Below are 27,859 nucleotides of genomic sequence, written 5' to 3'. Positions count from 1 at the left end.
GCTCATGAACTGGAGTCTCAGTGTCTAGGGTCTAGTCTAGGTATAGCGTGGCTTTTATGGTTGATGGAGGTGTAGTCTGGGGCCTTAATCATGGTGCTGCTCTTCTCTAAATTCTACTAGGACTGTTTCTGGCCTTGCTTCTGAGTCTCTCTTATGCTTCCAGGGTAAGCTTTTTGTCACTTATTGGTGTGACAAAGGCAATAGTATAGGAATTTTTGATGAGCAGGTTGATGTGAGGCTTGTGACCAAATGACAGATGACTAGAAATATAGAATTAGGCTCTTGAGGATTTAAGAATGTATTTCTTTGTTTATCTGAATGTTGATTTTTTTCCATTGAAATAAAAACAAAGTGTGCTTTGGGGGGGTGGGTAATTCAAATCTTGAACAATTAGCTTTGCAACAGTATTTGGAATGGGTATAGGAGGAGCAAGATGTCATTTTTGAAGTCTGAATGAGATAGAGGGTTTAGTAGTTAGATGAGACCCATAAGTTCCTGATGATAAAATCGGGCAGCATAACAGTGCTGCTGTTCTGGGTTTTTTTTCTTTTTTCTTTTTTTAAATCTCTATTTAAAACTCTAAATAATTCCCTACCTTGGAATATATACTTACTTTGCAATCTCCAAGTGATGGTCTGTCTAGCTGACTTTTATGTCTCAAGTAGTAGCTAATATGAAGTGCTTGAGGGAAGAATTCAGGAAATTTTGTAATGGACTTCTGGGGGATAGCATTGTAGTCCTTTCATTCATCCTTGTTGGTGTTTTTCTTTCCTGGGTAGGGTTTTTTTTAGACAGAAAACTCATCTTTCTTTTACTCTCCTGTCATTCATTCTTTTCACAGTAAGATTTCCTCCAGCCTGGATGATATGGACTATTTGGGTCTATCAGTAATGTCCTAATTGCTGGCCAGAGAGACTTGCTGAAGGTTGATTTAAAACACTCTCTTTCTCCAAGGTCTGGAGCAAGTGACTTTTTATCTGAGCTGTTCACTCCCACTATGCTTAACAGCAATCACTTAAAGTTATTGAAAAAGAACCAATAATATTTCATCAGTAGGAGAAATTCAGCTAGTTGAGGAGCTCTTCTTACTTATTGCCCACGTAAGCTCTAAAAAAATCCCACTAAAGAGAAATCTCATTAGACTTGCTAGGAAATCACATTACAGCATCTAATTAAAGTCAGCCTTGCTAAACCAAATCGGGGGGGGGGGGGGGGAGAAGGGGGAGAGAGAAGTGGAGATCCATCATTTTTAATGGTATCATGATGAGGGAATCTGACAATAGTGTGTTGTTTATTTTTTTTTTAACCTCTATCAATCTTGGACTAATGTAGGTGATAAGAAAAGGCAATGTGTCATCTTTCACCTTACTTGAATTTAGTGGAGATGATTTGCAAATCTGCTATTTGATACTGATTATTTTTCGCATACGTATTTTTAAGTTGCTCTGACAGTAACTGACATGCAGCAGGCACAGCTGCTCTAAAGCTAAATTTCTGCTTTCTTCTGAATCTTTGATACCTCCTATTACATATGTGTTTCTGTAAGAGATTTCGGACAGCTGCAAGTAACAAGTTAAAAATCTAGCTTACTGAAGATTATTTAGGAAAATGGAATAATTTAGTCATACAATTTAATCGGGATAGGAGTTTCTGAGTTCCAAAATGCTACTGTGATAGTCTAAATTAGTGTAGTTTAAAATTGTGCCAAATGCATGATCTAAAAGACTTTTTAAAATTTACTGGAGGATACCTTGAAATGTAGTTTTTGGACAGCTGAGTGCCAAATCATGGTTTTACCAAAGTCAGCATGAAAACTCACTTTTAATTCAGTGGACTATGAGCTGAGACCAGAGATTGTTTAAATGCTGCCTAGCTTCGCCTATGAGACTTTGTTATGTCTCACTAGCTCTAAGCTTTAGTTGTGGGAACAGCTGTGGAATCAGAAATGTAGAAGTAACCTCTGCCACTTACTTTTACTATGAAGTAAGTTCAAGTAAATTGGAGCACAGTCTAAAATGGTGTTACTAGGGCTTTGTTCTGTTTTCTCTATTTATGTAAATCTCTCATCGATGCAGGCGTTTCTATATTGATTTGTGTATGCAGAATATTTCAGGTGGCCATTGCCCATATTGGGAAATATAATTTTTTTCCAAAATACTCAGTTTCATATAAAACAGGAAAAGCAATGAGTCCTCAAAGTTTGAGAAATCATTATAGATTTGAAGATGATAATTGGCCTGTTTGTAATTTATATTTATACAGAAAACTAGAATTGAAATAATTTGCAATGTCAAAATTTTATCTCATTCTTTCCACAGAAAACATATTTTCAACAAATATATTTATATAAATACTTCCAATGAGTATAAACCTGAAATTATGCACTGCTAAAATATGCCAATCCATTTTATTAAAAAAAAAAAAATCTGTAACAATTAAGACCGATTGTTTATAAAGAAGAAAAAAGTCTGTTTTCTGTTTAGTGTGTATTTTCTGATTCCAGAATGCAGTCTTCCGATGAGTATTCCTTAAATGAAAAGGATCACTGAGGCATTAGTAGAGAAGTTAAAGGAAAAAGATAATCCAAATCTTCCTCTTTTTCCTTCCATTGGAAGACCTTTTTCATTGTGTAATACATTTGAACATGTGATATCAGGTCTGTCTTTTCTTAACTTCACTTTTCACTCAGAATTTCCTGAAATAAGTATATTATAATACAGCTGATTAAAGTAATAAAACCGATTATCTTTTTGACAGGAACACTCTAAAGTTTTCTGACATGTTTGCTTACTTTTTCAATTTCAATAAGTAAACCCAAACATTCTTAAATATTTATCTCCAGAATAACCCACATATAGCAGATACTATTTAAACAGAGAACAACTGTTGTAGTTTAGCATTCAAAAATTGACTAAAATATATTTCTTTGAGATTTATTGCATTTTAAAATATTTTTGAAGAGTGGAATGTACTTTGCACAAAAACAGAGCTAAATAGCATTCATTCTCCTCTTCCTCGCACATGTTGTCTCTGTCCATTTTAGGATTTCAATTAAGTAGTTAGTGCTAAGTAAATAGTTATGTATTCTTTGGAAAAAAATCTAATGTAGAAACATCTTTGCTTTTGAGTGTCTTAGAGAACAGTCTAAATAATATAGTCAGTGAATATCCAGTAATAGCGTACATTCTTAAGAGAGTAGTGGAAACCTAGAAAGGAAATGCCTAGTCTGGAGGAAATACATTTTCAATAGCTTCTGTAGTATGTGTAGTAAGTGAACAAATAATTTTTTTGTGTATCTGCCTGTTATATAAATCTACTCATTCCCTTCTCTTTCATGATGTATTCTGTCTTGTCTAGTTTTTAAAAACATTTTACAGGGATTGTCTTAAAGAAGCCGAAGTATTTGTTATTTGTTATCAAAAATGACATGCTAATCTGCAGTAGTAATTTTTTAGAAAATAAAACAGGAAATGTTTTGAACTATGTAGTGTGCAACCCTGGAGACAATTAAGTTAGATTGAATTAAAAACAGACTTTTGTTTGGAAATCTTTTGGATTCTTTCTTTCAAAACTAATGACAAGGTCTCTGAGCATTCTGTGAGACTTCCAGTGCAATCTGTAGTCTGCTTTCTAAAAGTAAACGTATTCACAGCCAGGGTTCAGCTCAGCCTTCATTTCTGCACCTGCAGCAGACCGCATGTATAAACATTATCACTTAAATATCTTCTGCTACAGTGCTAAAACAGTCTGAGAAAGCTCGTAATTTGCAGATTTGTCTTAATTGTGAGAAAATTAGTAAGTGCTGTATGTGTGCTATGTGTGGGGTCAAGAGACACTGAAGAAACTTGGTAATACATGGGATAGTGGGTTTTTTTCTTCTTTGTTAGATATCAGTGAAGAACTGATTCAGAGAGAACATTTAAAGATGTTGTAGGTCTTTGGATAGTAGTAAACTTTCCCAGGATATCAGCACATGACTAAGATAGTGGTCTTAGTAATATAACCAAGATACTGCTAACATGCTTTACACTTGCAGCATGTTATCCACTCCATTATGTGACAAGAAACCTCAGGAAGAGGTGGAGGGAAGGAGAGGAAAAGGGGGATTTATTGCTGTAGGGCTGCCCAGGCACAGTGACTAATTATTGGAACTCATAAGTAAGTTAGTGCACAGGCTTCTTAGCAATAATGGACCAGAAATTGTGAGTTTCACAGAATGTACTTCTAGCTGATGTCCTGTTTTATTCTAAATATGTGTGGAGTTTCCAACAGAGCACACGCTCTAGGTTGAGAGAGCATGGATAGCAAGGGAACTCACTAGGTTGATATTGCATCACTTTTTCTTACAGTGTTTCTATTAAATTCTGGTTAACCGCTTGAACTGATTCATTCATGTGAATATTAGTGCCAATTATGGTTAGTATCAGTGGCAGAAGGTAGGAATAGGCAATCCTGGGTGAAGGGGTTGGTAGAACCACCACAGGCCTGATTTAAACTAAACTATTACAGAGTTGTGCATCAGATTTTGCTCACAAGCTGAACTGATGCTGAGAAAGGGGAGCAAAAGGCAGCAAGGGCAAGATGGATCAAGGTAAAACCAGAAAACATGCTGTGTCCAGTCTTCTCAGCAACAGTGATCCAAGTCAGACAGCGTGAGCAATTAGTCCTAAGGAACCATATGTTTAGGAAACTCAGTCTTGAAGGAATGCCTGTCAAGGTCTAGAGGGAAAGCGTGGCTGCAGTGCCAGTATTCAAAAAAAAAAATTATTTCTAGCAAACATAAGCAAGCATTCTACTTGCATGGGGCAAACACCTGGAAGCCCACAGCTTCAGTCGAACACAGGACTAGAATGGTTGAAACAACTTCTCTGCTTATTCTTATCCTGTCATCAGTGAAAGGTAACTTCACTTTGGGCATTTGTCAGAAGACATGGCAATTAAACATTAAAATTAAAAGTAATACAACTTTCTCAAGCCTCCTTCTGTCTGGTGTAGTCACCTAAAAATACACCTAATATAGAACCAGCTACTGAGTTGCAACAGAGTGTATCCACATTAAATCCTTTCTAGAATTTGTATCCATATAGCTGCAGTCAAACTCTGGACACGGAAGGAAATGCCTAACTTGCACAGTGTCACGAGATTATAATTCCCAGGCAGGGAGAAAGAAGAGGTAGTATAAGACATGAGATTTTCTCTTGGGCAAAGTATAGGTGGAAATCTTTAGTATCTCAGTGAACTGTATTACCTGATTTTTTTTAGTAGCCATCATTATTATAATGTTAATTTAAATATGAATTAGTTATGAGATTTTGAAAGTGTTTGCTCTTGAAGTCATGATTACAATAAGAACATTCTGTAAATAGGCTGCATATTATATTTTCCTGATTGTTTAAAGAAAATATATGAGCCAGATGCATTATTTCATATATTTGGTTATGTTGTACCACTGTGATGTGCCAAACTAACAATTCCTTCATTGCACATTGAACCCTTCTTTGTTAAACACCAGCTACTGCCTGGCTACTTCCCATCCTACTGTTTTTATTACTACTGACTTAAGTCTGCTTCTTTTATTGTTCCTTCTTTGTGCCTTCATTCTCAGAATATCTTTAACATATTGCATTTAACTGCTGACATAGAGTAAACAGTCTTCTAAAGTGTGCAGTACTCCACAACTCTGTATGTTTTCCTCAACATCAGCATTCCTCTGATTTAACTGTTTCGTTTTGTTTTGGCTTTTGATTATCCTAGGGTCCGATTGGTATGGATGGAAAGCTGGTAGGTGATTTGTTCAAAACCAGTGTTATTTAGGTCATGCACGTATTCCGTCTTTCCCTTTTGAATTGCTCATGCTGAAACATACATTAATCACATTGGCTCACTTCAGCATACCTTATTTCAATCTCCGTAACATAGACTTAAGACGGAGCACCCAACAGCTGCTTCAGTCTTACGCGTCCATCCAAGGAAATGGAGATGAGCCATGCTATCCTTATTTCCTTATCATTTTCTGTCTGTAAGGGTAGACTGGAGGACAAATGTTCCTGTTCAGGTGCTCTTTCCAGATAGCTTCCCACAAGGGTAGTTTGGTGGTGCCTTTCAACCTTAGCAAGATATCCTTTCTGACAACATGTCTGTGGCTCTTGCCACAGGTTCTTCCTTTTTGCGTTTTTGTTTCTCTGCCTGGTTTTTATTTTTTTTGGCTGATTATATCTGAACAGCCCCATGTTTCATTTTTAAATGCATTTATGTGCTATTCCAGATATTCTCTAGGGACATGCTATCTGAATTAAGTTAGAAATAAACTTTAATTTTATAGAATGCATTCTGTTGAGTTACTAACAAAGTTTCTCAAGTATTAGCTTCTATAAGTGAAACACTATATACATAGATACGTGTGTGTGCATATATGTTCGTATGCATAAATATGACCTGAAAGTACGATCCTGGAAATTCTGTGTTCCCAGCTCTTTAAAGATTAAAATCATCCCAAAGGTGTGAAAGTCCAGTTTCTGCACTTTTTCATGTTGTTATTTTCCTTCCCTCTTCCTCCTTTTCCAAGAGAGCCCGTCTTTCCTTTGATACCCTGAATACATCTTTCTTTCTTGTCCTTTTGTTTGTCACAAGCCTCATTCTCTTTGCAAGCTCAACTTTTTAACGTTCGGTGTTAGCTTCCATTTTCTTCAGATTTCCTCCTCTGCTCCCAAGGACTCTTTCTACTGCTAAGTAGCCTTCCTGCAGTGTTTGCAGCTTCTGCTCAATAGATTTTTTCTTTAATCACCCCCTTTAGCAGATTGATAGTTTACCTGTTGACCTCAGTGCTAGACCTGCCTGAACCTTATATCTTTATCCTCTCCTTTCAGTATCACTTGCCTATCAGCAGCTTACATCAGGTTAAATTGCAAGAAAGGGATTAATTATCAACCATATAAGATCTTTGATTAAAATAATTAGAATAGGCTGCCAGACTTAACGCCTTTTTTCCTGCAAAATAATGTATTAAGTCAGAAATAGAAAAATAGGATAAGTGTTCTGGAGATTCTGCTGAAGCCACAGAATATTATGCAGCTAAACCATTGTAATAATGCATGTTAAAAAAAAAAAAAAAAAAAAAAAGCCGCAATTGGTGGTGAAGTGAATGATCAAGTGCATGAGCAATGATAAGGGCATTCAAAGCAGCTGCTGCTAGGATACAGCTGGTTGGTTATTGGTGTTGGGAGCGAGCTGTAAATGCATAGAGAGGAGAGGACAGCAGTCCGTTGATAGATACAAGATAGTAAATGAAACAGACTAAAAACAACAACTGAAAATGTATTCAAGTTTCTCATCCAAGCTGAGGAATATGAAATACATACCATCCAGAGAGCTGTCCATGTTCGTTTCAGGGCTTCATGTGGGGATAGCAGATTGCTTTCCAGTGTCGTCTTTCCTGTTGCCCATTTCTTTCTGGTGGTTTCTACCATAAACTCAGACAAAACAAAGCTCACATTTTTAAGACCAGGTGATCTTTTTTTCTGTGCATTCCTGATTTCTGTTTACTTACTCTGTTGCTAAGATGACTTTCTGTACCTGTTAGCATTGCAGAGACACTACATCTATGGGAGAACAAGAGGATTAATTCTTATTTGATCCTCTGCTCAGAACAGTCACTTATTATTGGTGGTACTGAAAAGCAGTGGGAACTCGGAAGGATTTTTAAAACCCAAGCTGATTCTACAGAGCAAACACAAAACAGCTTAGGAGTATTAATTTGAGCAAAATTGATTTGACAGTCATTGGGATCCAGTTAATTTGAAGCTATGCAAGGTCTTTCACTAAGTGCTGACTATATTTTAGTCATCTAAGTTAGAAATTACATGAATTAAGTTACTCTTTTACAAAAATATGTAGGGCCAGGCTGTACTCCGACTTGTATCAATAGGAATCCAGTATAATTTCATTGAATTCTATAACAGAATTTCTATCCCTCTGTTAAAATTGTCCCCTTCCAGGAGGCGATCAATGCATCAGTTTTACAGTACATTTTAAATAAAGGGATGTTCATCAAAACTTTAAAATTAGTTATGCTAACTTTCTTAGTCTTGAAGAGTATTTTCAGCCTAGTTTTTATCTAAAATTAAGAGAAATATTTCCAGGTAGAACCTTTAATGTGTGATTAACAAGCATTAAGAATAATTTAAGTAATGTTGAGCCATAGTGATTTCAGCAATCCTGGAATCCTCTTGGGAATACAAGCATAGTGATTGAGACTGAGCTTCCTCAAAAGAGTTACAATATTAGATCATATTTGTGTTACAGTTTTTTTATTTTAATGAAAACAAAAGTACCTTATATAGAACTGTTTATTCCTCACCCTTACACAGCACACACCGTAGGAGAAGGTGAAATGAACTGCCAGTTCTTTATCTCCTGCACTTTGAATTGTTGTGCCACTTGCAACACAAATGGCAACAACCCCTTAGAAGGAAAAAGGTCAATATTGCGATGCCTCTTTCTACCTGTACCTTTGTAAGCAAAACTGACTAGTTGCAGGATATAGTGCTTGCTGCGTCCCCTGATTAGTATCACTTCTGATTAGCAGAACATCACTGTGAGGGAAAAATTACACTTTAACTGCAGTTGCTAGTTAGTAGGACAAGGAGTATCTAAGGGTGTATGGAAGTACTGAAGGACTGAGAGCAATTGAAAACCAGAAAACAATTATTTTCACTAATGCAAAGTTCCTTCTGTCTTTAAGGAGCTCATAGCCAACAGGATCAAAAGCTCCTGCTATGGGTACTTTTGAATTTGTCATCTGCATTTACAATTAAATGGTCGATAATTGCAAGATTGACAACCTGTATATATGAAGAGTAATTCAACCCTTATATTCCCTATTATCTCTGAGTTCTATGTCACCATGAACAACAGTGGTCCTCTAAAAATTCAGTTTCCAGCTCTCCTGTGTCTTTATCACAGAAATGATAAAAGAGTAATTTGCATGCACAATAACAGAAAGACAGACTGGTGGTGCTATTGAGATCAAGAGTAGAAAACACTTTCATGGGAACATGACTTTATCCTTGACCTTTAATTTGGGGTATATTTAAGTTATGTGTGAATGTATATTATAGATAGCATGTGCCATGTGGACACTCAGGAGCCTGCACATCTAAGTTAGAGTTAAGAAAGAAGTGTCAGCATTCAAATCTTTTTATTTAAAAATTTGTTTTTTTCTGTTTACGTGTTTTATTGCTTTAAGTCAACATCTTGTTTAAACATTTTTGTAATTTCAGAATTGTATTTACATTTTTGTATACCTTGTAGAAATCTTTCATGGGTTGGTCAAAATGTATTGTGACTTTAGGTATGTTTGTGAGACAAACGTATTGTGAATTTGTATATACAAGTTTGCCTGTATAGGTCTCAGTTTAGTTCATTTATATATACTATATATACTTATTTATTATACAGATTGCCCAGTACTGTATCAATAAGCAATTCCCAATAATTTTAGGAGCAGGTGTAGCACATAATGCCTTAAAACCTACTGTAATGTACATTGAAGTAAAGGCTGAGTGCTGAGTTGTCCCAATCATCATTTTTAACCCAGCCTGATGTATAAGTTCATTGAACTGACCAGTTCAGGAAGCTTTATTTTACATTGAAACTGGAAAACCTCAGTTTGGGGGGTTTTTTCCTCTGAAAAACTGTGTAGTGCCATATTGTTTAAGGAACTAATACAAAACTGCAGCCATAGTAAAGAATGTTTTGGGCCCCTTTCAGCATAAGGACTGGATAGCCATAATAATTATGCATTTATATTGTGATTCCTCTGTAAGGTTATTTCTAATATTTCTGGTTTCAAAAAAGTTTTTAAAAACTTGCCTGTAAATTAAAGGTATGTTTTGCCTTTCAATTTAACACACAAAAAACCTCAATTGTTAACAAAAAGTAAAATTCTTCAGCTGCTTTTCTTAACTATAGTGGTTCTCAGTTGAAATGCTTCATTTTTTAATTTTCTTTAGAACCATAGATAGAAACAATTAGTTCAGAGCCAGTCAGGTTGCTTGGAGGCTATATAAAATTTTCAACTGTATCTAGTGGTACCTTCTAGTTAAAGTGAAGAGGTTTTACATTACTAATGGGAAGTCTTCATGCTCAGTTTCTTTTAACCAAAGAAAATGTTGTCTCTATTAAACTGAAATATTATTGAAGTGCCATAAAACACCAGAAGTGAAGCTAGCATTAAGAGTATAAATACTTATTCTTTATAAAGAGACACATATAAATATTTACAAATGTTTGTCTCCATCTTACAGTGTGAGCTGATTGTGAGGTTGTAGTGCATAGTCTCAGCTACACTACTGTTTTGTAACACATTTCCACTTCATGCAAATAATTTATAACAAAAGGGCTAGAATTACTGATGGCTTTCAGTACCTTCCCTAGGCTGGGGGCCTTCATGATAGGAAGTCCGCTCTGGAAGGGCTTGCAGCAACATGAGGTTAATAAAACTCCTCAGTTTGTACTGGGGACCTCTCTATTTGGCCAGAGTGGGCCCAAAGGTGGTGTTGAAAAGTCTTTCTTATCAACAGGAAAAGAAATAGATGAGTATGTTCCCTAGGCACCTCTTGGGCTGGCCAGGGTTCACGTCTTGCAGGTTTACAAGTTTGAATATTGGTTTATATTGGTTTAAAACTGTGCTCCTTGCAACAGTAACAAAAAGACTGTATAGTTTCTCCAGCAGTGTGTTCCTCCAGTTTCCAGGCTTTGTTCATTTAGTAGGCAGCAATTAGCATCTGCTTGAACCATGAGGGTGAGCCACAATAGAGGGAAAGTATCCAATGTCTACTTCTAAGTCAGCTCAGTATTTGTAAATTCTTTCAAACTTGAGAAGGGTTAAATCAGGCCTTTCTGTTATTTCGAAGTTGCATTGCTCTGTCTATTAAACATACTAAGTTTCTCAAATACAAGTTTAACAATGTGTTATTGTCATTTTTTTTGAACCCCAGTTAATTACAATGAAATTAGTAATTTTTAATTCAAATTCATTATAGAGTTAAGAGTCCAGGATAGGACTTCATTACAATTACTGGATTGTTTGTTATCTCCTTATTAGAGAGTACTATAACTATTTGTTATTGTTTAAGTAATTAATCCTTGCCATAACTTTCTGTAACCTTATCTTTTTCTTATTTTTCAGGGTCAGCCTGGTCCTCAAGTAAGTGCCAACTCATCTTATTTTTTACTATAAAAGTTGAGGCTAAATACATGGTCCATGCAACTCGTATTATTTACAAAGTATTTTGATGGGGTTTTTTGATCCTACTGTAAGAAGTTAGAAACTGGTAACCATTGCATAGTTCAGTAAGCCAAGTATTTCCCAAGAGAGAAACATGGGGCTCCCGTATGGTTGTCTGAGTTCCCTCAGCTGTTTGACCAGATGGTGGGGTTAACAACATAAAACTGAATAAAGCAAATCTCTTAACTATGGCTTGAAACTTTGCCACCTAACTTTAAAGCAAGATAAAATAACTTAGCAAATGTGTAGCAAATGTAACACTTTAACTGCTTATTAATCACATACTAATAATGTTGCTGTAATCCAGGCAGGCCTCAGTTATTTTAAATATTGCCTTACTAGTTATTTTGATTAATTATATACACTCCTTGAACTAGTTCTGCTTTAAGAACAGCAGAACTCTTTATTGTGCGAGCTGTAATTAAAAATGTGGAAATCCAGGCATTTAACTTCAGTTCTAAGTTAGTAATAAACTATCAAAGAGGGAAGTATTTGATACAGCAAAAATTGTACGTAAAGTATTTGAGTTATAAAACAGTGGAAATATGGAAGAGCAAAGGAAGAGGAAGAAAAGTAGCTAATACCCAATCCAAGTTTACTGAAAAATAGGTGAAAGACTGTAGCATTTGTATACCCAGGATGCATTATGGGAGGTAAACTCTGGCTTGGGGGACCATTTTAGCAAAGAGAGTTGCCTGAACCAAAATTTCTGTGAGGGCTTTTGTTGGTATTTCAGAATCATAATTACAAATCAAAGCTTTACAGATCTCAATTGACAGATTTTTTTCTTGACAGTTAAGTTTTTTTCTCTAAGAAAAGGAAGCATTTTTTTCAGATTTTTTGATCCAAAGCATCATTTTCTGTTGAAAGGCAGTTTTAGTATTACGAGCGGTCTGCCCACTCAGTTTGAATGCCTAGTATCCCTGCTGTAACATTTTCTGACACCCTCCCTGCAAGACGCCAGACTCCATTTAAGTGTATTATATAAGTAGTCCAAATGGTATTTGAAATGACCACCCTGCCAAAGTACTCATGTTTCACAGTAGACTGTTGATGTGTGGCCTACATAGGCAGAAATTTCTGCAACCTCTCTGTTGTTGGGTGTCAGTGAAGAGACTGAACTTTGTGGGGCACTCTTGCTCTGAACAAGCTCTGCAGAGGAGCTGAGGGCCTGTGAGCCTGTGGTCTGCCCTAGAGTTGATGTTGACTTGTGCTGCCACCCATGTCCATCCTTTCTGGATTTGGAAGCCCACCCTGCATGTTTCAGTCCGTTGGAGAGTGTCTCTTGTTTAATTCCTGTAAACAGCTTCTCAGTCTCTGGAGCTTGTATCCCTTACATGAAATGAACTGAGGTAGCTGTAGGCAAACTGAGTTGGTAGCCCTCAGTGATAACAATTTTAAGAGCAGAAAGGTGGAGAAATCTTGTGCAGCTGTCCTGGATACACAGAGAGCCTCTCAAATGACACTAATTGTATACATTCACGCAACTATGAATTGCAGATCCTGATTATAGGCAGCTACTAAATCTAATAAATAACCAGTCCACTGAATTGCTCTCTAGGCCATATTGATGTCTGCATATCTTACACATCTGTGTGTAGGCTGTACTTTTAGATGTCTTCATCTTGAACTGAAACCCAGATGCAGATAACTTCCACAGGACAGCATTTTAGAATGTTTTCTTTAAAGCTTTAGTTGAAAACCTCAAGATTTTTTGACTTCTTGTTCTTTAAAGATTTTTAAAGTATTAACAGAAAGTGTTCACATACAGATAAAATCAGTTAAAAATCCCAGTTTCCTATTAAAAAAAAAGTTTGTGGAAATTTCAGCCAGCCATGATAGTAAGTAATCTTCCCAGTCTTGACTATGCCTGTGAAAAATCTATAATGAAAAATATTAGTCAGTTTGGCTAAAGTACTGTGATGGCTTCCCGGCTTCAAAGAACAGAATTTCTATGCTGACAAAAGAAGCATTTGGAAAGTTTCTGATGTCATAGCTGTGTAAGTCCATGCTAAGATCAAAGCTGAATTATAATCCTTTTTACACTTAGTCTTTTATTAACACCTGTTCTTTTTTGCAATGATATTCGCAAAGTATACTCTAACTTCACTCAACATGTATGTAATTACTGCATACAAATATAATCATAACAGATCAGTACCCCTCCTATCTTTTTATCTTTGAATTTACTGATCCTTTTCTTCAAAAGTACAATATGAAAGATAATTTCATTTTATGTTTTACTATTTTAAATCAAAAGAAGCTTTATTACACAAATTACACAATTCTGTTATATTGCTGACGTTCATGGTATTTGATATTCACGTTTGATATTCATTTGAATTCTAATATTTGTGGTTCTACTATATGTCTGACAATGGAGAACATGCTAGAAGCTTTATGGTTTTGATCATAACCTTTAAAAGGTAGAGTATCTTTTCATGATTCTGGCTTTCTCCCTAAAACAAAAGTTTCAAATGCCATGTTAACTAAGGTTCTTTATAAAAGAGCAGGTGCTCTAATGTTACATATTTTTGCTAAAACTTAAATTCTTGCTTGTGAGTGACCCCAAAGTACCCGGAGTACCTGGGTTTTTCATATTTAGAATGTCTATATGTATTTTGATTGACCTATACCAGAAGGGTGTGTTTTCCTTATAACAGCTCTGTACAACCAAATTCTGACCATACATCTCCTATTTAATGTAATGGAAGTATTAACATTTGTCAAAGAACAGACATTAGCTTTTAGTGTAAAGTTAATTCCATAAGAAGTATACTCTCTGGGTAAAGAGAGAAGTTATTTTTAGTATTTTTGTTGTTTAGAAATAAAGTTGATATAAATATTAGAAAACTGCATTTAGTATTATAGTGAAGGAAGGCAAAATGCTCCTTTAGGAAATCCTACTTCAGTAAAACTACTAACAACATGTAAAATAGTTTTGGAGCAGGGATTCAGTGCAATTTTGTCTCAGTCTAGCAACTGTTTTCTGCCTTGTGGTGCTATCCCCTCCCTGGCCTGTCTCTGTTACAGTGTAGTTTCTCCCTTATGTCGGCATACATGATCACTCTTTGTGTGGGGCTTTGAGATATAGCGGCTCTACCGATGCCTCTCCTTTCTCTTGGCAGCTGTTCAAATCTGCATTAGAAGTAGATGATGTTGACGATAGATGCTTATTTTCATGAGATTCTTATTTCCCTGTATATAAAATGTCTGTGGAAGTAATGTTGTTTCAGTGTGAACTTTTCCAATGTTGTGTACATGATAAAGGGTTGCCATAGCAATTCTGGTGACAAATACTTGCATGTGTCAGTTTAAACTTCAAGATTCAAGGTACCTGATGAGTATTTCTAAACTTTCATGGCAGAGATTCTGATTCACAGGTGGATGGACTATTATTGGCCTGCACTGTCAACAGAATTGGTGGAAGCCGTTTTAACTTTTATTTTCTATACATACCCTCTTATAGTGCTATTCTTTGTCAAGACATGAGAAAAATAGTCAGCAGGACATAGGCCATAGTTTTGTGCTGTTTTGGATGGCAGCAGTGTACATAAGAGATCTGTTTATCACTTCTTAACAAACCCTGTGATGGAGGGAGAATCTTAGACCTTAGAGAAGACATGAGTATCTGAGAGCAGGACTGGAAGGCGGTTGTTAAAAACAAAACAAACAAACAAAAAAGAGTGCTTAAAGTCCTGTTGAGTTTCCCCTGGAGTTCTGGCAGTTTGGATAGCTATCTGAACTCCAAGACTTTTAATGTATTCCTCTCAGTAGATACATGTCATTCAGTAATGGGGAGGTTGATATGGTCAAGTTAACCTGTGTAAGTTTTGATGATCTTTTAACCTGTGGTCAGAGTACATGATACGTCCTATTGCCTAATGCTGTATATACGTGATCAAGATTTGATAGGAAGTAGGCTGGCTTGTCTGCTATCACACCAGATCAACAGAAAACTCATCCCTCAACAAAATCCAAAGCTATCAAGGCAGTGCATTTAGAAAATGAAAGTCAAAATGGCTTTTGCCTGTTAGGCCCTCAATCTTGGACTTGCTTCTTTTGTTCTGGTCACCATAAACTGACGTTCAAGACTAATGTTCTTGTTCCTGGCAGTTTCCCTTTAGGTACGCCTAGAGCATCTCCACTGTGTGTAGAGAGAGGAGGAAAGAGGCAAACTTATGAAGGACAGTAAGAATAGAAGGCTGGAAAAATAGATCAGGATTATTCAGTCCGGAAGAGAAGACCCATCTTACGGCCTTTTTGCCTGTAGGTGTCTTGATCGGGCATAACACCAGTTTTGAAGAGGTTTTTAGATTTTGTCTATACATCACCTTGAAATACTCAGTGCTGTACAGCTGCTGCTCCTGAGAGAAGCCCAGGCCATCAGCTGTTCTCAGCCCAAAGAATGATCTCATCGGGTGTTTTTTCTTGCAGCAGCTGGTGCCCTAAGCTCCTTTGTAAAATCATGTTGCTGCTGAAGGACAGAGTGACTTTAGTTTAGATATGAAAATGCCTGACAGCTCTGAGTTATGTGTTACAGGTCAAATTTAGCTGTCAAACTCTAATGATTTGATTGTTAGCAAAGAATATGTACAGTCACTCAGATTTTGGTTTTCTAGGAAGATATGGAACGATGTTGTCTTTGTAATGTACGTATATGTATGTCTTTAGGATGACATTGGGCCATTATTTCATTGGGGTTTATGAAATTGCTCCAACTAATTTTGTATATCTTAGTTTCTTCATAATTCCTTATGTAAAGCTGCAATTACTTATGCATAAATTAGAATTCGAGTTAGAGTGCAGTGTAAACTCTTGGGATGTACCCTATTACAGTGATCTTTCATTTAAAGAGAGCTAAATATCATTTTGCACATAAAGACTTAGATTCATTTTTTTTGTTTCTCGTGAAGTGACTTCACTAACGTGTACACAGTACAAGAGCTACCTTATTGCTCATGTCCTGCTTCAGGTATTAGTGATGTCAGCAGCTTTTGAATATAGCAACCTTGAAGTCATGTCTTGACAGCTACTGTAAGTTAAGGAGGAAATATATTTTTGAAGGGGAATGAACAGTTTGTTATGCTTCAATAAAGAGAAACAACTATTGAAAGAGAATAAAATGACTGGTTTGTCCTTTGGAAAAAACTCTTAAGTGAGTTTAAAACTTTTGTAGTTTTTAAGTTTTCATATGCACACCATATTTTTCCTCTTGACTACTACCATCAAGTCCAAAATCATTAGAGTTATACCTGTGTAAATGAAAATAAGATTGGACTTTTGGCTTTTATACAGCAGTAGAAACAGATTCATGTAGTATCTTTTAAAATAAATAATTAGTCTCATCTCTAACCAGGTTGACGTAGAAAGACAGACAAACATATTATGTAAAAGTCTGTTTCTTATTTGTGTCAGGTGACAAGGTCATATACTTGCTTCCATTGCAGCTAGTAACAATTTGCTATCAATTTTGGGATCAGAAATCAGTCTTAACTGGGGCCATCTCATAAATAGGCAAGTTTGCACTAAGTCTCATATGTATTTAACAAGCAGTGCTTTACTATTTCTTTACCATTGATTAGTCAACTTTCCTTCCTTTTTAAAGCTACAGTATAATCCCTAAACAAATTAAATTGAAATTCAGTGTGATTTTTTTCAGGAAACACTCAGCCCATATTCTCTTGTATACCTGAGGAAGCAAATGACATGATCATGGCCTTTCATTTTACATTAGTTGCCAAATAAAAAGCAAGGGTCTAGCTCTCTTCTCTCATCAGTTTTATAACTGTATACCTCTGAGTCATTTTGAACCATATCAGAGAATGTCTGAGGGGGAATCATGCTCAAGACTTCCTGTTTGCTGAGGCAGATGCGTACAGAACTATATACGACCCAAAAGATGCAAGAGATGTGTCTTCCCAGCAGGAATTAGTGTGTTTAATTGACTTAATTTGTGTCACTTTCTCTGCTTTGTATATCATAAAGCAGAAGTTAATTTTGTTGAAAGGAATTGACAACAACAAGCAAAACACTTTGGTTTCCCCAGTAGACTTACATATACATTGTAAACTAGGATAGCTGTGAATGCCTGATGTTAAATGCCTGTTCAGATAAGCAGATGGCATTAATGCAAAAAATAAGATTCTTTGCTTTGTGAAGAAGAGAGAGCACAGAACTGGCAGTTCAGGGGCCAGTGAGGCTGGGCAAATGTGTCAAGGCTAGGGAAGCACCACGCACAATTTTAAAAGTCTGAGGGGAATAAGTTACAGACATCAACAAGCCAAATTATTGCATCATGGGATGTTGTGGCTCTGCTTCCAGCATGTTCTTTTACTTATCTTTTCCCACCCTTTGCCAGGATGTGCAAAGGAGTCTCTAATGGCAGATTAATGACTTCTCTATAGTACCCTGCTAAGGGAATCTAGTTGGAGACAAATGAAGACTTCTAAGAGCCCTGTTCATCTAATGTCAGATGGCTAAAGTAGAGGCCAGGCTCCCATCCCAACTGTTCCACTGTGTTATTTTACCTACTCCACATAGGCGTGGTTTGGCATGACAATTTGAGTAATTCTCTCTAGAAGTCTTGTGCTGAAATAATAGGATGTTCCGCAGCCTTTCCAGGAACTGGTAGTTTATTTCTTATTTATTTACCTTACTCAGAAAAGTATGTGATTTGAAATCCATTAATTTAACAATTATGTATTCAAACTAGTTTTTGATTTTCCACAGACACAAAAATAAGAATATGCAAAAAGAGCAAAGGCCATTCATTGTTCAGAATTGTGTAGAGAGGGCTCTTCATGCAAGCTCTCAGCTCTGAGTGTCCTTGTAAAATAGGCTGTGTTGCTATGAAAGTTTCTTCTTTTTCTGAACCTGATGACCTCTGCCTGGAGTAGCTGTATGTAACGGATGGAGAAAGCTTGGAGAACGCTTCTTGGAACAGTCTCAGTTGCTTGGCCGAATACTTTTAGATGTTGATTCCCTCATCTCATAGTCCACATAGTGACCGTTTATGGTACTGTTACTCTGAAAAGACAAGTCCTAGAATAAAAAATAGGTAGGACTCTAAAAGTAAGCATAAGGGAGACCTTTCTGTTTGTAGGGTATTACCATCTTTTCTGTATGGTAGCATCATTCATTTCTGAAATTAATTGTTTTTGTTTGTTTTAGTAAAATAAACCTGCAGGTCTAATTCACTTATTATATATGTTAGCATAAATGTTAAGGGGAATCACACATTAGCATTCCACCTGTTCATCTAGGAATTGCAACTGTCACCAGTACGTACTAAAGCCTAGATCTTCTCACAGCAAGTGAAGAACTGTGAAGGAAAAATGACTTGTTATCCTTAATTTGGCACAGCATTTCTTAATTTAACAGAGTACATATGAGTACAACAAAGCAATTGCAAGCCTAGTACTGTGGTTCCAATATAAGATGTACAAATACTTGTCAAAGTGTAATTAAGAACTCTGAAATATTTCTTGCATTTCTAAATCATCTCCTTATCAAATGAACTTTGTATTTTCTTCATCCTACTCTACAGATGGTGGAAATATAGTAGTCTCTTCTATATTTCATTAGGAATTATGTCAAAGCAGAATATTGCACTGTGTTCAAGAATATTATATAGTATTTTACTATCCTGCTGCACATTTTTAATTCAGTGTTAAACTCCTGCTAGCTTATTATTACTGATCCTTATGATGTATTTCAGCTTTGAATTCCAGTTGTTTGTTGCAGATCCCAGTAGTCTCATTGATGTTAAAAAAAAAAGAAAAGAAAAATTATAAAAATGTGCATCTCATAAAGCTTACAGTGACTTAGAGATAATGCTGTGATATCTAGGACCTTATTCTGAATGCACTAGGAAAGACCGTGAGACTTTCCTTGATGACCCATTGTCAGTTCAGAGCCCTGTTGAATTTCTGTACTGGGAGTATTGGGATCTCGGAAGCTAGCCGCAAACCAGAACAAACCTGGGAGCTTTGGAGCTTAGGCTGCCAGCTGTAATTCTGTTTTGAAATTTTAAAAGTGAAATATTTCTCTCAATTTTGAAATACGTAAGCACTTTTTTTTTTAACTTTCTGTGAGAAGCTTCAAAATTTGTATTTCCCATTTTAAAGTGCAGTGATGTTTTTGTCAATAAAAATTGGACTTTAAGCAGCTTTAAGTACACCCTGAGCCTTAGATGTTATGAGAAATGCTACAGGTTCTTCGTATTAAATTGGCACTGGCATGAACAGCTGTGATGATATTCTTTTCTATGAGTATGAGTTTGTAGGAGTACAACATGAGAGACAGAAGAAAAACAGAAAATATTGCAATTCCTTTCATTACAGTGTCCTGTGTACTGCCAGTAATTTTATTAATGAGCGTGGCATGGAAGTTGCCATTCTGTTTGTGATCTGTAATCCAAAATTCTGCATCTAAAAAATGCTTTGGATGTCCCTGCAATAGCATAGAAGTTTCTAATAATCTTTATTGCCAAAATCTGTCAGTAATGTTAAGAGTCGTGAGCTGCTGAGAAACATTTAAAAGAATCATGTATTTTCAGATATACAGTACAGTTATATTACACAGTATGTCTGTCAGTGATCATTTGCCAAAAATAATGAATATCCATTTATATATACGTGTTTAATTTCCCCTGATGATGTTCTGAATTTTATAGATGAAACTACTAGTCCTGAGGAAAAAACTGCTTTGTTTTTAATAAATTTTGTGTTGTCTTAAGTTTCTTCTTTTTTAAAGAAAGATGTTGCCAACCTTAAAGATTACAAAAGTATCTTTATTCATCTCAGTTTTATAGATGCCTATGTATAAATGTGTACGCTTGTATTTGATATAAAAATTCATGAGCATTTATTCAGTGTTCCTGCTCAAACTTTACAAATCTGAACAGTGCTCAAAGTAGCTCTATGAAGTACGTCATTGTAGTTATCCCCTGTTGCAAATGAGGAAATTGAGGAAGAGAAATTATAGGCTTGGTTCTTCTACGAGCATTCACTGGTCTTTTATTAATATGCATATTGTTTTATATGCTAATTTTTATATCCTTTTATTTTTATATATTCATTGTCTTCAAATAAATTATTTGTGAATAAGGGTTGACACAGCCCCATCAAGACTGCAGCTACGACTTAGAATGTCAAGCCTTTGCCTCCTGTGGCAGTGGCTTGTAGCTAGGATCGTTTGGAGACAGCCTGTGGTCTTAGTATCTACAGGGTGGCCTCGGACAGATTTGTGTGGCGTAGCTTTTGTCGTTACATTTTTCAAACGCGATCGCTTAACATCCAGTTCTTGTAAAAAGGTTTGTTTGGGTAGCAGTTTAGGTTGCGATGTGACTGGCATGCACAGGAACTGTTTGAGGGACTACAGAATGTGCAGGGGAGAGTGGGAAGGAAGGAAGGATAAGATCGTCGGGGGATGTATGGCAGTATTTCGCTAAGATACATTTTTCCCAAGCTTTAGCATACCTTTCGATTGAAAAAGTTACCTAGGTTGAGAACCAGTTACCCACTCATGATTTATGCAATCTAACACACTGCTTCTTTTACAATTGCATTGTATAGTAGGCTTGTAGATGACTCTAAAAGAATATCTAAATCTTTCTTTGGCATTCTGCTGCCTTGAAGGAACAAATGTATCTTGTAGTGAGTAGTAAAGTTTGGAAAAGAGAAAATAGTGTATGCACAGGATGACATGCCTTTGACATAAAAGAAATCCAGAGCATCACTACTGAAATAAGTGTGCTTACTCTGGATTTGCTGCGTTGAGTGCAAGAATGGAATTGACCTCCTCTACTTGAAAAGGTCTGTGTTTAAAGCCAAATGCTGAAATTAAGTTATTGACATACAGCAAATGTATTTTGTGTGCAAGTGTGAGCTGTCCAGTTTTGCTCAATTATGCAAGTTCAGCCTGTATTACTTTAACGTAGATATGCCTCAGTATAGGAGCAGAAGTGGGCTGAAATTCTTCAGAAAGCGCAGCAGACTTTAAGTAGCACATGCTTTGAAATTAATTTTAGTGCTTTCAATAACAAATTTTGGACTGTTTTTAATTCATTCCAGGCAGAGAGAGATGGAGGATGGTGGAATCTATGAAAACAGAATTAAATGGGCATGGGTCACAACAATTGAGTTATTGTTTTCCTTGAATTGGCTTAGTTCTGTTTCACTAGCTTTCTTTTTGAAACTAGTCCTTGTTTTAAACAGATGGACATGGAATTAATCAGGTATTTCGATGATTTGGTTTTGTGTGGTTATGGTTTCTTTTTGTAGCACTATACTCTATGCAGTATCTGCTACGGAGCATATGAATTTTCTTCTTGACCCTATTGCTGGTCAAAGAAGAATCTACTTGGTATATATTTGTATGATGTTTCTCCACAAAACCGTAATGGAGAGAGTAAAATTGAAAGATCCACAGAGCTAGGCACGTTGGAAGACTATTTCAATGAGGAGAAATACCTCTGTAGGCTGTGACTGGCAGTGGGAGAATTCCCATTGCTCTGAAACTCTTGTCTTCCTCTGCTTTCTTCCTTTATCTGTTTTCTTCAAAATGCATGAAGTTCAGCTTGTTATAGTCATGAAAAACTTTCATGTCACACCAGATGATTAAAGGACACTGTCATCTCAGCCAAGTTATCTACCAGGCCACTAAGCAATTGGGCAAGCAGCACAAGTCTTTGGATTACAGAAGCTGCTGTTCAAGTTTTAGGTAAAAAAGTGACTGAAATGTTTGTGTGAACTACTGTTCCTGAGATGACAAGAAGTTCTTACACTGTTAGATTTTTTTTTATACTTAATTTGGTAGACTTTTATCTATTGGCTAGCTCTCATTTATTCCTAGAAGTGCAATATGAAAACAGATCCTTGCTGGGAGTTAAGAATTTTTTTATCTCAAAAAAACATGGAAAAAGGATTTTATGAGTTTGATTGGCAGGAGATGTAAGTTTTCTCTGCTTAATTTCTGTCGTGTTGGGAAGGAAAGCCAGAATGTGCTTCCATGATCCCTGCAATTTTATAAGCCCTAGATTCCACTGGATTCTATTGGTCTTCCTTTTAATCCTTTTTCATTTTATTATTATTATGTTTTTCCCAAGTTCTCTTTTGTTTTTGGAACATATTAATTTTTTCCATAAAGTAGAATATTTTGATCAGTTTCAAGACATCAGTACCTAATACAGCTTCGTAGACCAGGGTTCAGATGGATATAATACCTTTGAGCAAAATAGCTCCGTATTAAAATGGCTGCTTATTGGTACAATCCTCACAGGAGAGTGCAGAAAACTACTCTGGAGTTGTACTATGCTATTGTTGTTCTAATAAATGGGGATAATTGGGAGGTTAAGCAGTCCTAGTTATTTTTCCTCCTTTGTTTCATAGCCCTTTTAATGTTCAGTGCAAAATAAAAGATGTGAAGTCTGTGGCAATAAAAAGTGTTTATAGCTATAACTTCTTTCTCAGTTTAGTAGTTTGACGCTACAATAAATGCAGTTCTGAGAAAAAGGTGAAACAATCTGCTTTGATAACTCTTTGCACTCTACTACTTTTTATCATAAAATTTGTAAGCAGCCTTTCATTCTTCTTTGTCTGCCTCTCCCCCAGACATGCAGCTTTACAGTTGTTTAATTCATTGCTCTACATCTTGTGTTTCAGTGGGGTCATTTCTGTTGACTGCAGTGAATATTTATTGCTGAAAGTACAAGGCCCTACTCAACTGCACTTTCTCTTGTTGTTGGATCTTATCAACTGCCCATGATTTCAAATAAGTATTTTCATCTATTGATAGCAGACTCCTTTTTGCCTATTCGATGGTTACCATGGTATATATTGATTTTTTTTTCTGTCACTTGTGACATAGGCATTCAAATGCTGAGTAAATGCTGGTATAGAAGTACAGTCTTACACTTAAATTCTGCCACCAGCACACACACACATTCATATTGTAGAAGATATAGCAGGGAAACAAAAGTAATCAAAAATAATCTGTTGCATGGTAGTCTGGAATAGGATGGAATGGGACCCCAAGTGTCTATTCTCAACTTAAAGAAGGAAGAAGAGGAAGAGGTAGGGAGGGTCTATGAATGTAAAGGAGTGCAGAACAGCCTACCTGAGATACTGGAGGATGAGTTACTGATTTCATCTCAGTAATACTATAAGAAGATAGTATGTGATGCTTTATCAAGTCCCAGGCGGATATGTAATGAGATGGGGATCTGCCGCTCTGGTGGAGGAGGCCTGAACCCATGTGCGTGAAACGTGTCTCATCTTTGGGATGTTTTATAAACCAGCTCTTGAACACTGAAACTGACATGTTTGCTGTACTGTCATTGTTATTATTAATAAGGGGTTGAACTCCAAAAAATCCTCACACTAGGTTAGAAATAGCAAATATAACAGTAATAGTGGTAAAAGATTTCTATTTTGTTTGTTTCATGGATTCTGATTGTATAGGGCACATGGCAGTTGTGTTTTCAAACTTCTTCCTGCAGTTCTGAAGACCAGCCAGAAATTTGTGTGTTTCTGTCTTTTTGATGTAAGCCAAAATACTTATGATTACATCTTTCTTGCATATATGGTGTTATGGAAAACAGAAGCTCTGGATGTTTCCTTATAAAAGGAGAAACTTCACAATATTGGATTTTCTCATGTCTTTTTATGTGCAGTTTTACAAGTCTATCAGAGTGAGATTTCCTTTGTGGTGGTTTTTTACAGTATTACATCAGAACTCTAAGATCATCAGTAAACTCTGGTTATCTAGCAAGTAGGAGAATAAGAAGGTACACTTTGGACAAGGAAATAAGGACTCAGATTCAAGAAATACTTGTATTACAGCGCATTAAACAATAAGTGGTAGCCAGGAGGCTTTTGACTTTACCAGAAGCTATTTCCTTATCTTTAATAATGTGACTAATTTTTCTGTTATCATATCACTGGTATTGTTGGCATGTACTGCCGCTCAATTCACAAGAGAATTAACAGTTGATTCGGATTATAATATATGCTTACATTCATTCATGCTGATAGTAAAGCTGATTCTTGATTCATAATACTCAGGCAATGGGTCATCATAGACTTCCTGTGCTGTGGAATTTTTGTAGGACTGTTTGTGTTGAGATTTGTGATTTTTCAAAGGAAAAAACTCTGCATCTGTAGAAGGGGAAACAGGAGGGGGAAGAAAACATCCTTATTGATTCAACAAAGAAAGCAGGTGTATCAGATCAAGGAGGAGGAGACCTCCACTAGCAAATTCTTTCATGGCCGACACTGAGCCTCATGCCTGTTTCTGGCTACTGAACTAATCAGTTAACAGTGACCCATTTGCAAAGTGTGCAGTTAGCTGGTGATTTTTGTGAGCAATACCATAAAGCTGAAAAAAGCATCCAGTCCTAATCTCAGCAAGAGCATTGCATGAGAAATGAAGATACATATCTGAATTACAGCTGTTGTAATGTACGCCTCTGAATTTTGACACATGTTAGGTAGATCCTGTTCTCCTGCCTGCAGCTTATGAACCTGTCTAATTTATATATTGGCATAAATCACTGAATTCCGAGTACAGTTCTGTGAATTTATGGCAGGATCCATTAACACTGATGTCAACAAGAAAATTTTAACTGAGCAATTTATCTAGATTGTTGTGTATATCAATTTTATATCTCTCAGATTACATCAATTTATAGAGTGTTTATTAAGTCAGACACAAATTATAGTGTCAGATGTTCAGGTTTCCTCTTCTTTGCATTGGAATGTTGTAAGAAATAGAAACTGCAGAATATAAGGAGAGCAAAGGGAAGTTTGGTGGATTTTGGTGGTGGGATTTGTTTGTTTGCTTGTTTGTTTTCCAGGGTTTCACCATAAGCCAGTCATATCCTGGGGAAGAATGAAGAATATGAAAGAGGAGGGAATATAATTTAACATGTAGAAGCTGTGCAGCTTCACTAGAAATTCTTGCAAGCGTTTGTAAATTTGATGCAAGGTGAGATGTTGACACTGTAAACTAGCAAATGTAGACATTGGCAGCAAGCATGGCCAGTTTTAGCAAAGGCCAAAAGCACATAGCTCAGTAATTCAGGGCATGCAGAGTAGACATAAGACTAAAATGAGTGTAGGAATTTTGAAATCATGTTGTGATTCTGAATACTCTTGTAACTTCATATCTTGTGATTCAGCTTACTTGATCCTCATATTTTGCAACAACTAGAGGCTAGCCTGGGTACTAGGTAAAGATAATTTCAGAGTCAGGAACTTGTAATTTGGTATAGGTGAAAGCCATGAGCCAAACTGCAAAGGAAGAAAAAGTTTGACTCATAACTGAGTATTTTGTTGTTACATGCTGAAACCACAAAATAAGCCTCAGGAATTGAATTAATGTAGGTGATGTATTAGATGTCATTTAATTGTGAAAATATGATTGAATCCTGTTGGCAAATTGGTTTCCTTTTCCAGTCTGCCTAGATGGATGGTTTGCTTTTCTCCTCCTTTCCACAAGGCCACTATTCCCTTGTGCTGCTTACACACTTATTGTGGATGCAGTAACTGCTTATAGAAGTGAACATATTGTATGCTGTTTTATCCTAAATGAAAACAAAGCCTGCATTTTGCAAGCTGGATTCAGTCCTCTAACTGCCAGGATTCTTTAGCCCACAGCTATAGCTGTGCGATAGCAAAGTGGTGCCTGTGTCTGCTGTGGTAGCTGTCTGGTCTGAGCTGCTTGATTTGACAGCTCAGGTTCCTTAGGAGCCCAAAAGGTGAATGGACCCCACTGGGGCCTGGTGTTGTCACAGTCCAGCTGATTGTACTCAGTTTGTATTTGCCGGCTTGCCCTGAGCACCGGCAGTGGCATCATTTGTGTTAACTGAGAGTCACTGAAAACCTTAAATCTGGATTCCTCTGCACTGACTTTGTAGCTTTCTACATAACCTAGAAACATTGCTGTTTTGTTGAACCCCTTCGTGAGTATCCCTTACTATCCTCACTTCTACTTTCCTCTCAGTGACTGGGGGCCTCTTTTATAAGTCATGTTACAACTTGATGTATTACAGAGGCAGACTTATAGCAACAGGAATATGTGGGGGAATATGTTTATAAGAAAATGAAGATCATTTTACATTCAGAAAGATTTATAAAAACAGTATAAATCAAATATTGGCTTCTGAGGAGGTCCTCTGGATATAACTGTTGCGAAACGATGAAGGTGGCAGTGGCTGCAAGGGTGGAATTCAGAAATCAGTACCTTTCAGTTAATGAATTATAAAATGCCAGTTGTGTGAAAAATCATGCTGATCGTACATGGATAAATTTCTAGGTAATCTTAATGGGAATGTTGCCTGAACAAAGACCAGAAGAATTGCTTTCATGTTTTCCAATGCTGTGTTCTCTTGCCCTACTATTCCTTGTACAACTATTTATAATAATGTAAGGATTTAATCAGAAAATGGAAATAGGATTTTGATAGCCAAAAAAAAAGAAAGAAAAAAAGGCACCTGCCTGAACATGGAATTGACCCTGATTTCAGCTTTGTTTTTGGCTTGCAGGTGCCTGGAGGCCTTTCAGTCTGCTTTAGAAGACCTTGTTTTAAAAACAGTAGTATTTGTCACCTAATTATGAATGCAGATACTGCATGTGTTTGTGATTTACAAGGCCTTGCTTATGTGAAACAGGCTATGAACTCTCTTTGGAAATGTATAGTAGTCTGGAGCAGATAATTACACTTTGAGAAAAGAGCCTCTGTTTCCAGTGAAAACACTGTAAAGTTATTTCAGAAATGCTCTGACCTCAGCCAGTTCATATAGCTTACACAAAATGCTTTCACATTTGTGCTGCAGCTAGCAGCTTGATCTCTGCCATCTCACAAACGAAAGCACAGACGTCTCCTTGGGAAAAAAGCAAGATGTCTACGCTATGGCCTACAAGGCTAGTGTTATTTTACTCACTCTGTTCTTTGTGTCTATACCCTTAAACAGAAGACACCTTGCCCTCCTTTAAACAAATCAGTCTCCTAATTCGCACTCCACCCCTGCAAACCTAACTGAGGTTTTTCTTTCTCCCTTCCCCCACTCAACGTACAGACACCAATAAATTCTGCAGTAAAACCTTGGGAGAATTTCTCAGCATAAATGGAAAGAAGGTGGCAAAGGTTGAGGATAGGAATTTTCTTTTTAAAATTGCAAGAACAATTGAGACAATGGGGGAAAAGCCAGAGATGGGTGAACAAGCCATGAACGAATTGCATTAATATTCTTTCAGTTAAACCCCACTGGTTCTCTTCATTAGCATCAAAGAGAGCTATTTTTGTTTGGAATTGTTTGTTTGTTTTTCAAGACTCTTAGTGGAAAGCAAAAGCATTACAAATACAAGTGCAGAGAGTTGTGAGAATGTTCACACCAGAAACGCTCTTGTTGCCTTTTGAAAAGCTGTTTCTAACTTCTAGTATAATAGAGTTGTCGTATATTGATGAAGACTTTGTGTGAAAAACTTGTATGCTGAAAGGGCAACTTAATAGAAACAATAGTTTGTAGGACTCAGGCAGAGCAAACACCAAAAGGTCATAATTACTGGT

The 27,859-nt window shown here is 36.5% G+C and overlaps 1 protein-coding gene across 1 annotated transcript in view; it reads left to right on the top strand.

The window, feature by feature from the left end:
• COL25A1 (collagen type XXV alpha 1 chain) overlaps positions 1-27,859 on the top strand; it is a 309,930-nt gene that overhangs the window by 178,868 nt on the left and 103,203 nt on the right. The window contains exons 6-7 of the mRNA XM_064510576.1: positions 5,755-5,781; positions 11,189-11,206. Coding sequence (XP_064366646.1) covers positions 5,755-5,781; positions 11,189-11,206 — 45 coding nt within the window. The remainder of the gene's footprint in view (positions 1-5,754; positions 5,782-11,188; positions 11,207-27,859) is intronic.

This window comes from Dromaius novaehollandiae, chromosome 4 (genome assembly GCF_036370855.1).
Source record: "Dromaius novaehollandiae isolate bDroNov1 chromosome 4, bDroNov1.hap1, whole genome shotgun sequence".
Taxonomy (NCBI): Eukaryota; Metazoa; Chordata; class Aves; order Casuariiformes; family Dromaiidae; genus Dromaius; species Dromaius novaehollandiae.
The sequence above is the reverse complement of the archived record's forward strand: the minus strand, read 5'-3'. Positions and strand labels throughout refer to the sequence as shown.